This window comes from Nuphar pumila, chromosome 6, assembly GCF_984573655.1.
Source record: "Nuphar pumila chromosome 6, dmNupPumi1.hap1.1, whole genome shotgun sequence".
Lineage (NCBI taxonomy): Eukaryota > Viridiplantae > Streptophyta > Magnoliopsida > Nymphaeales > Nymphaeaceae > Nuphar > Nuphar pumila.
The window spans coordinates 101,103,687-101,112,841 of NC_143254.1; the positions used below are offsets into that span (position 1 = coordinate 101,103,687).

The 9,155-nt window shown below is 40.3% G+C and overlaps 1 protein-coding gene across 3 annotated transcripts; it reads right to left on the minus strand.

Moving 5' to 3' along the window:
* Positions 1-3,066: 3,066 nt before the first annotated feature.
* Positions 3,067-8,839, minus strand: LOC149835421 (auxin-responsive protein IAA9-like). 3 transcript variants are annotated; one of them, XM_090008500.1, is made up of 7 exons: positions 8,603-8,736; positions 8,336-8,410; positions 5,337-6,187; positions 4,984-5,210; positions 4,552-4,693; positions 4,361-4,422; positions 3,067-3,474 (listed from the first exon to the last, which is right to left on the minus strand). In XM_090008500.1, the coding sequence occupies exons 3-7, from the start codon at positions 6,149-6,151 to the stop codon at positions 3,437-3,439; spliced, it is 1,284 nt and encodes a 427-aa protein (XP_089864626.1). In that variant the 5' UTR covers positions 6,152-6,187; positions 8,336-8,410; positions 8,603-8,736; the 3' UTR covers positions 3,067-3,436. The 3 variants fall into 3 exon arrangements, with proteins under 3 accessions (XP_089864626.1, XP_089864627.1, XP_089864625.1); XM_090008501.1 differs by having other exon boundaries at positions 5,337-5,632; positions 5,717-6,187; positions 8,336-8,736; XM_090008499.1 differs by having other exon boundaries at positions 8,336-8,839.
* Between the last annotated feature and the right edge of the window lie 316 nt (positions 8,840-9,155).

A 9,155-nucleotide genomic window follows, 5' to 3' on the forward strand; every position in this document is an offset into this window, starting at 1 on the left:
AAATCTTAATTGCATAAGTTAATTAAAATCGACAAAATATTGGCTTCTACTTAAATAAACTATAGGTAAAATTCCATTTAGGTGCTATGCCTTTGCCCCTAATCCCGAAAAAAGGGCCTCACATGTCTTCATGTCCTGATACATGCCTCTTCTTTTCTGGGCACTGCCAAACAGAGACCTACCATTCCCATCGACCATTAACTCTGGTCAAATCTTAGTTAAATGGAGTCAAAATGATTAAAATATCCACTCTTCTATTTTCTATGAGGGTAAATAAGTATTTTTAAAGTCCAAAGGGCAACATAGAAAACTCAAAAGAATCACGCTTGGAGTCTCTGGCCAATATCAGGAAATTCAGAAAAGTAAGGCCCATTTTTTTAAATTAAAGGCCAAAGGTTGGCCTAAATGGAATTTTTCCTAAACTATATGATATACGAAGGTCGATAAATAAAACTTTCATTAGGGTTCAATTGCGTCCACCTACGGATGAGGGCAAGATCTTGATAGAAAAAGAAAAAAGAAGATTTCCAAGGCCTCTTAGGGTATACCCCCCCCCCCTTTGTCTCAATGAGTGAACTGTACTACAATGGGAGACTATCCTTACCATCTACCCATAAGCACTCAGTTAAATAAATCATAACAATTGATTATAGAATCTTATAGAGTTTCGTCCTTAGGCCACAAATACTCTAAAAATCTCAAGCATCATTTGAGGATATGATAATGAGTTACAACAGAAAGGAGCCGCATATATCATGCTTTTACAAAAATATCATTACAAATGGACAGCTTAATGGATCCTGCTTGCCCATGTTTGTAGGGAATTTATGATATTTCTAAGTTTGGGAAAGTGACAAAAGACCAACCTCCCTAAATTATCTAGTTGAATAGAAGCAAAAATACCACTCAATACTTTATGTAGTTAGTGTAGGGGCTGGGTTCTAAAGGCTTAACATGACCAACAAAAGAAAGACAAACCCATGTGAGTTATGCTTATTGAAACCAAGAAATATAGGTCTGCCTGCCATTCATGTCAGAATAGATAGAGTTTTCTGGAAAAAGCTTGCTAATGGTAACCAAACAAGGAGGGACTTGAAAGATTTCCACCCAGTGCTTCATTGTTGATGGGTGCTTTGTAGATGGAACCAAGTGAATGAATGGTACAGCAACAAGCTTTTGGGAGCTCCACTTGTGGTATATAGTTCACCAATAAGTCTTCGTTGGGATAACTGGATGATCATGTGTGCTGCGATTATGGCTTGAATTCCAATGTAGTATAGGGTGAAAACGGATCTGATGTGGTTAGACGTTTCTGATCCAAATATGATGTTATTTCTGGATCTGGATTCTCAAACAAGATCTGGATGTGCATTTGGATCCATTTGGGATTTGCTTAATCACCAACAAAGTTGCTGCTGCCAATTCACAAAAGGCTGTTCTTTAATAAAAATAAAGCAAAACACATGCAAAAATTAGGAAAAGTCGGCAATACCTTACATCTGACACAGATTATTGGTGGCTTTTTCTGAGCATAATTTCCCGGTCAAGGGGTCCCGTCCACAAAGGCGTAAAAGCAACAAGCAGTGTACACAATAATTAGGGGTGAAAACGGATCATATCAGGGCCGGATCTTGTCAAATCTGAACTTATATCTGAAATGAAAACATTAGATCCAAATCCGAATCAGATCTTATGAGGCAAGGTTGAACCCGATTCCAGACTACACGTGGTAATACTGGATCTGAAAACATAGAATAAAGACAAGCTACTTACAACTAAAAAAATTGCAAACAGATTGGATTTTGATATGCGTTCACCATCCTATCCATCACCCTCTCCTTCCCAAACAAAAACCTTAAATCTTTATCTTTAAGGTAGGCCCCACCACCCTCTCCTTCCCAAACAAAAACCTTAAATCTTTATCTTTTAAGGTAGGCCCCACCAAACTCTTGTCTTCGTTAGTCATCAGGCAGAAGTGTGTTTAAGCCTATACGGCTTCATAAAAAACGTACCGCTCATCCATGAGGACTCTGCACACTAGTAGGGGCCACTCATGAAGTTACGAATTCGAAAACCACGGGTGTGTATCCCGTGCCAACCAAGCAGAAGCTGGGTACGGTAAGAAAGCAGATCAAATGATCACACATATCACTTTTAGAAAAGTGATTTGGCATCCTCACCGGTCCACAAGGACCATGGGATCCTTGTGGGATGAAGCAATGAACGGTAAAGATGTCAAATCACTTAAAGTGATTTGACAGATCACCATATATAATCGCTTATGGTCTCGAGTGGGCAAAGGGGGAATTTGGGGTTTACACCAATGACCTAACCGAGTTAGTGAGGTGGCTTTACCCAGATAAAAAAAAACTAAATTAATGTTTGTTAAATATGATAGCCAAAATTAGTAGGGGCACAATTTCGAAATGCATAATTGTTACCATCAAAAGGGAAAAACAAATATTGAACTTTTGGCATAGTGGGACTGGGCAGGCAGTCTAGGTTCAAATCCCAGGGATCATTACTTGCGCAAGGCAAAGCGTGACGACTTCCTGGGGCAAGGAGTAAACCTACTGAGGCTAACGCTGCCAGGACAGTGATTATAAATTCGACAGAGCCAGAGCAGCTAGGTCTCTAATATAATAAAAAAAAAGTCTACTGTACCAAGTGTCAACCAACAAACTTTTTCAGCTACAGATATTACAAAAGGACGAATGGAAGGCAGAAAAGCAGCCCCGAATTAACCATTTCTGAAAACATAACTGTTGTTTACAGTATTTTTATGCAACGCCGGTGGACAATAATAGTCTTATTAGTTGGTAGGAAGACAACAGTAGACGTCACAAAGCATGCCAACAGCGTGATCATATACTATAGAGGACCACCAACACGTAATAAAATAAACTAGCAACACTAGTGTTCCACCGTTCCCACAAGGCTCATTCGGCAGATTTAAAGGTCACCAGAGACACCTAGCTTATCTCTCTTTCTTATACTTCAAGCTCCTTGAGTGTCAGGCAGGGATGCAGACCCATCCCAATCAGGCAGCAATGGCAATCAGCGAAGGAAGAAAAAAGCATAGGAATAATAAATAACAAAGTCAAGGTCCACAGTACAGACAAGCACTAGTAGAGGCGAAAGGCACAGAACTTTTTTACAAGCACTGTTGGATGAAAACAACCAACCAGAGACGACTCGTACCACACTATTAACATATTCTAATACCCATGTTTCTTAGCTGAGTTTCCTTAAAAATAATATAACTAAAAATTTCAGTTTCGAGCTGCAAAGAAAACTGTATCGCCTAGTTCATGACCTGCCTTCCGACCCAAGGCAACCCCCTCCCGATCAACCGCTGACGTCCATCGCACAAACTAGAGTCCTCCCGATGCCCATCAGCCAGAAGACACCAATCATGATGCATAGATGCTTCCAACTAGTTCCTGTTGCGGCATTTCTCCATAGCCCTTGGAGCTGCCATCAGATACAAAGCACGCATAATGGTTAGTTAGTTTTGCCAGGATAAAAACAAGTTGCCCAATCGAATTATAAACATAACACGCAGAATATGATGCTAACTATAGAAGGCATCAAATGCCCAAAAAAACCAAAAAATAAAAAGTGAAGTTCACGACTGTAGCCCACTCAGTAGAATGATATTGACTCGTCAACAAACAAAGTGCATCAAGGGTATGGTGGTCAAACTGTTGCAACACAGCTAAACATATCTACCAAAACAACCGCACCAAAATGAAGCCCTAGTAGGACATTGGAAACTAGAAGAGCAAAATCGGGATGGAAAAAAGGAGCTTTACAACCCTACCAAGAACATTTTATTGACCTGATCAAAGGCTGTTCGCAAGGCATGAGCGTCAAATTCAAAACCAGTAAGAACCTGTTGGGAATGGGATGTCGACTCCCAAAAGATTTTGCAAAATACCCAATTCCAGCGTATCATTCATAAAACTGAACCATTCATATAACTGAAACAAAATTTTACGCCAAACATCCCTTAATGCATCCAAACTCAACAGTAAGGCAACTAATCCAATAGCTCAACATGATTTTAGAATTCAAAGATGCTGAGTTCACAAGCTTGGACAACCTAGTAGAATCCTCATGTGAGGGATCAAGTCAACCAAAATGTACCATGCTGGTTGATGAGTCAAGTTAATGCAACACGGTGATGCAAGTAAGCTAAAAATGGTCTACTCTATTCTGCTAATAGAATCCCAATTGAGTGAATGCATTTTTCAGGCTTAACCAAAAACCAAAAAAAAAATGTCCCAAATTGAGGACTAGAATTCCCATTGCGGTGTTGCTTCTATTAGGTATTGACAAGAGCCAAAGGAGTACATACCAAGGCCAATGGCATCAGAACCCTTCATAATGCGAAGCCGCCTACAGGAATCAATAAACATGCTGCCACAAAAAGAGTATGATTAGCAAGCAACCCAAATGCCAAAACTACAAGAATCTTGAATAAGGACAGCTACATATTCTGCAACTATGAAATGAAATATTCTCCGCCTCAAGGAAAGAGAAACATACTCCCAAGGAACATCGCCAACAAGCATCCAATCCCCGTCTTTATCCTCATATGTAAGCACAAATTCTGACCCATGAAGAAGGTCCATCAACTTGCTCTCACTCAGCACATCCCTACCAGGAACCCCATGAGAGCCACACTGCCCTGAAATCATACAAAGCATGCAGTAACTAGATCCTAAGCTCAAAAACAATACAACGGGCCTGATCAACTTCTTTTCTTCTTTTTCTTTTTCAAAAATTTAACCTTAGTTCTGCAAATTCCATCCCTTAAGCAAGAATCTTTAAGGTCATGACAGAGACATAATTTAGTTAAAAAAGAAAAAGCCTCAGATATTTGCTTGCCAATAAAACGTTTAAAACAGAGAAAAGAAAAAACAGCACTTATAAAAATAAGAAGTGATATTCAAGCAGAAAAAGGTTAAGGTGCCTCACCAATTGTAAAACAGCAGAACATTTTCTCAAGAGCAGATGAGAGTTCACCATAAGTTGTACAAGTTTTCAGGTCCACCTTCCTCAGATATGGGGCACCATCCATGCTGACCTTGACGAACAATGGCCCTGAACCTGGCTTTCCATCAACCTCCTCATTAGCTTTTGAACTGGCAGCCAAAGTGTTCTTACGGTATGATCTGATAGGAGGCCAACCAACAACCTGCGCCCTGCATATTATTTGCAGGTCCATACAAAATCCAAGTGGTAATTATAACTAGATGCAGTAGAAACAAATGAAATGACATGACAGAGAATGTAAAAATGCATAGAATAGAAAAAAAATGATCTTTTACTTGGCTGCAGGGGCAACCCCGTGGTTGTTTGCACAGCTCATTTGATTAGGGTTGGACTCGTTGGGAACTCGAGGCCTGTCTTGGGATATCTTTGTAGACACAATCTCTTTCATCAGAGCAGAGGGAGTTCCAGAATGGTCTTTGACAGAAGTATTCTTTGACGCAAGATTCACTGGAGGCCTGGGGGAAATGATCCCCGCTCCCGACCGTTCCAAGCCACCTGCATGCCAGGTGCCAGAGCCTTGCTTCATACCAACAGAAGATGTGGTCAACCCCGAGTTGCCAATGAACTTCCCCTGGGGTGACGAGTGACCATTTTCAGATTCAGAAATTGCACCAGAAAAAATCCATTTCCCCTCTGCAAACACATTGTCTTTTACCTCAGCAAACCCATCCATGGCATCAGAGAACCCTCTCTTGTTACCAGAGACAATGTTCTTCTGCATGATTGGGTACATGCTGTTTCTCTTCTGTTTCTCTTCAGCTGCTGCGTCTTTTACAGGCCCCAAAGGAAAGAGGGTTTTTTCCCCAAGTTTAGCATTGCTTGACAGGGAGAAGTCAAGATCCCTCACAGGAGACTGTGAACCGGGAAGGCCAAGCCTAAGCTCTGTAGCCTTCAGGTTCAAGTTGTTGTCCTTTTCATCGAAGCCAGAGGTGACCACAGAGTTATCCCCAGAAGAAGAGTCCGACAACCCCATGTAATTATGCTCGGTCAACCCAAGGCAGCTCTGGCCAGTGCTGTCTGATGAAGCAGCGGGAACAGGCACATGGACCTTCCCAGGTCCCTCATACACATGGCCAAGAGGCAGCAACATCAAAGAAAATTCAGCAGCTAGTTACTCAATTTCAACCTGCACATGAAATTTAACTCTCCATAAATTCATAAAAAGTCCTGGCCATCCTATCACCAAGTCTCAACCATCTCTCTTAGAATGCTAAGAGCCATAATTTGACAGCTTCCACTCAAGGAAGAAGCAGACTCTGGGGAAAGGCTAGTAACAGAAAGAAAACACATACAGTATACTTTGCAGGAAAACAAAAGGCAAAGAATGATAGCTCACGCAATACAAGATCATCCATTTGCAGATCAAATCAGACATCATGATCTAAAAAATCAACAGCAAAAACGGAAATGCCCAAACAAATCGCTGCCAAAATATGCAAGGAAATCTAGTCACTACCAGCATGCACGTGGAATCTAGCCACCAGACAAGATGATTCTATCCTTGGTTTATTCTTTCCACATATAGCACACACAAAGTATTGCCCCTAATTCAACAATATTCAATTGAGCTAGATTATCAGATCTTTTTTTAAAGTTTTCTTTTTCATCCTTTTAAAACAGTCAAAAGAGTTACGTCGACCTTAATTCTTAAAGGTTCAGCACTCATGATAAAGTTCCATGAGGCAGGCATCAAGATATTAAACATGCCACCCTGAACACTTTGACGCTAAAACCCCAAAGGCTAAGATCGTTTCATGAGCTAAACTTGCAAAAGGTACCAAGAATCAAATATATGGTCGGTCTTACATAGGCCAGAAAGCATCAAATCAAAAAAAGTAAGTCAAGGATATGACACAGATATTCACTCGTAGGGTACATATTGCAGATCAGATTCATCAGAAAGGAGTATAGTAAATCAATGAAAAAAATTTGTGGATTGGTCAAGGTGGAGATAAATCTCACAACCCCCAAGTTGCAACCAATCCATGACAAATTTTCCTAAAATGGGTGAGCCGGTGAGAAGATAAAAACCAAACACTACAAATTTGTGATAATATACAGAAGCAATGAACCAATCAATTATTAGGACAAGTCAGAATTTTTTAGCAATCAAGGGACAAATACCTGGCCAGAAAATATTTTGCATGTTTAGGCAGAAAATAATTTTTACGATCACCATGCAGAATTCAGTGGATGATTAAAAACCACAAAGATAAAACAATAAACTAAGGATAATAAAAAACCACAAAGATTTGAGTAGAAGGAACGGAAAATATGAGTGAGAAATAGACTCGTCTACTTGCGATGCTCAAATCAGAGAAACAAATATTTTACTAATTTAATTAAAAAGCCGGCAAAAACACTTTCAATTGACATATATCCTCATTCACCATTTTCAGGGAGAAGAGGAAAGCAGCTGATTTTTTCCACAATTGAAAAAAAAAAGAACAAAGAAAAGGATGAAACTGAACTAGGTTTCCGGTGCATACAGGGTTAATTTTCAGCTGAAATACCGAGTTACAGAAAATGCCGCAGAGTTCACAGGAAGAAGCACAAAATTGCGATCACAAACGGAATTAAAAAAAAAAGGAGAGACAAACAGCAGGTTTCAAGGGCGGGAAAATCAGGAAAGCAAATTTAGCAAAATTCAAAGCGAGATAATTCGACCTCGTTCCATTCGAAACCACGGCCAGTTGCAAACAAGGAAAAGGAATTGAGAAGAAGAAAAAAGCGCAATTCCACGAGTTCCGCTTCCATTTCATAGAATCAAACAAAAAAACCAAAAAATCATAGCAACAGCACCCAATCGAACAAGTAAACTGTTGAAGCAGTAGCAAAATTGATGGCAAGATATAAGGCTTTCCGAACCCTCTCTTAACGCAGCATCCCATGAGACGCAGGAAAACAAACAAATACCACTAAACGAAGGAAAAAACCGGCAATATTTCATCAAGTTCATCGAGAAAGAACGTAGAACGAAAACAAAGTTAAGAATGGATCTAGTGTTTTCCATCTGCCTACACCTCAGTTTCTCATCCTGAAACCGCATATACTCACAGAAAACATAAAAAAAAAAAAGCGATTTTCGCATTAAGAACAAACTTCCGCATTTTTCACATTCGATCTTCAAGCAACTAAAAAATCAGAAAAAAAAAAACACACAAAATAAACGAACTATAGCAAGCATGCAATCAGTAAATCAACAAATAAAAATTCAAAAAGAAAAAGGAAAGGAAAATATGATCGATCTAGGGTTAGTTAGGATACAACTTACAGTAGCGCGAGCTCTCGCTGTGGAATCCTCGGCGCGTGTGGAGAGAGATGAAAAGGTAGGGATCAAGAGCGGTTGCTTCACACGAGATGTATGAAAGATTAGAATAAAGAAAGAGGCGGAAAAAAAGGGGGGAGAGAATGAGGGGATGAGAAGAAGGGAGAGGTGGGAAAAAAATAAAGCAACAACGGAAAGAAAGCAAAAGGCTATAGACAGAGAGTGTTGTTGGGGGTTTATCAAAGGAGAGAAAAAAAAGAAGGAAGAAGATACCCGGCGGACACTAGGGGCCCTCCATTACAAAGCAGCAATAGCAACAACCACTACTCTATCACTCTCTCTTTCTCCTTCTCTCTTCTCAGAGTCTTTTTTTACAATACAAAGAAAAGAATGCACAGAACAGAAGAACTCTATCAAGACGCAGAGGCTTTTGCTTTTATGCAGTCCCGCCCGCTTCTACATCGACGGCCGAGATCGACCCCCAATCGTTCCCAGTCCCGATCGTCCGCCTTCATCTGTGACTCATTTACTGAAACCTCCTTCTCTTACTCCGAAAATGACCTAGACTAGCGTCGTGCTGTGAAGCCGGTCCTCGTTTGAGGCTTTTTCGTCATTTTCAGGGAACAACGATGGCGGTTCCGTAAACGCGAAAATTTGCAAAAAAGGTACCGGTTCTCGGCTCACAATATGACTGCTTTGTCCCTGAATGTTGGTGCAAGACGACTGACGTTGGTAGGGGTAGGATTGACATTTTCTTAAGAAAAAAATAAAAAATGCTAGTACAGAAACCCTTTGTCGAAATGAAATGACGTTTCTAGCCCCCAGT

Coding starts and splice junctions, on each gene's coding strand:
- LOC149835421 (XM_090008499.1), bottom strand. CDS start 6,151: ATGTTGCTGCCTCTTGGCCATGTGTATGAGGGACCTGGGAAGGTCCAT. Junction 5,211..5,336: donor GGGGTTGCCCCTGCAGCCAA/GTAAAAGATCAT, acceptor AATAATATGCAG/GGCGCAGGTTGTTGGTTGGC. Junction 4,423..4,551: donor GTTGGCGATGTTCCTTGGGA/GTATGTTTCTCT, acceptor TTTTTGTGGCAG/CATGTTTATTGATTCCTGTA.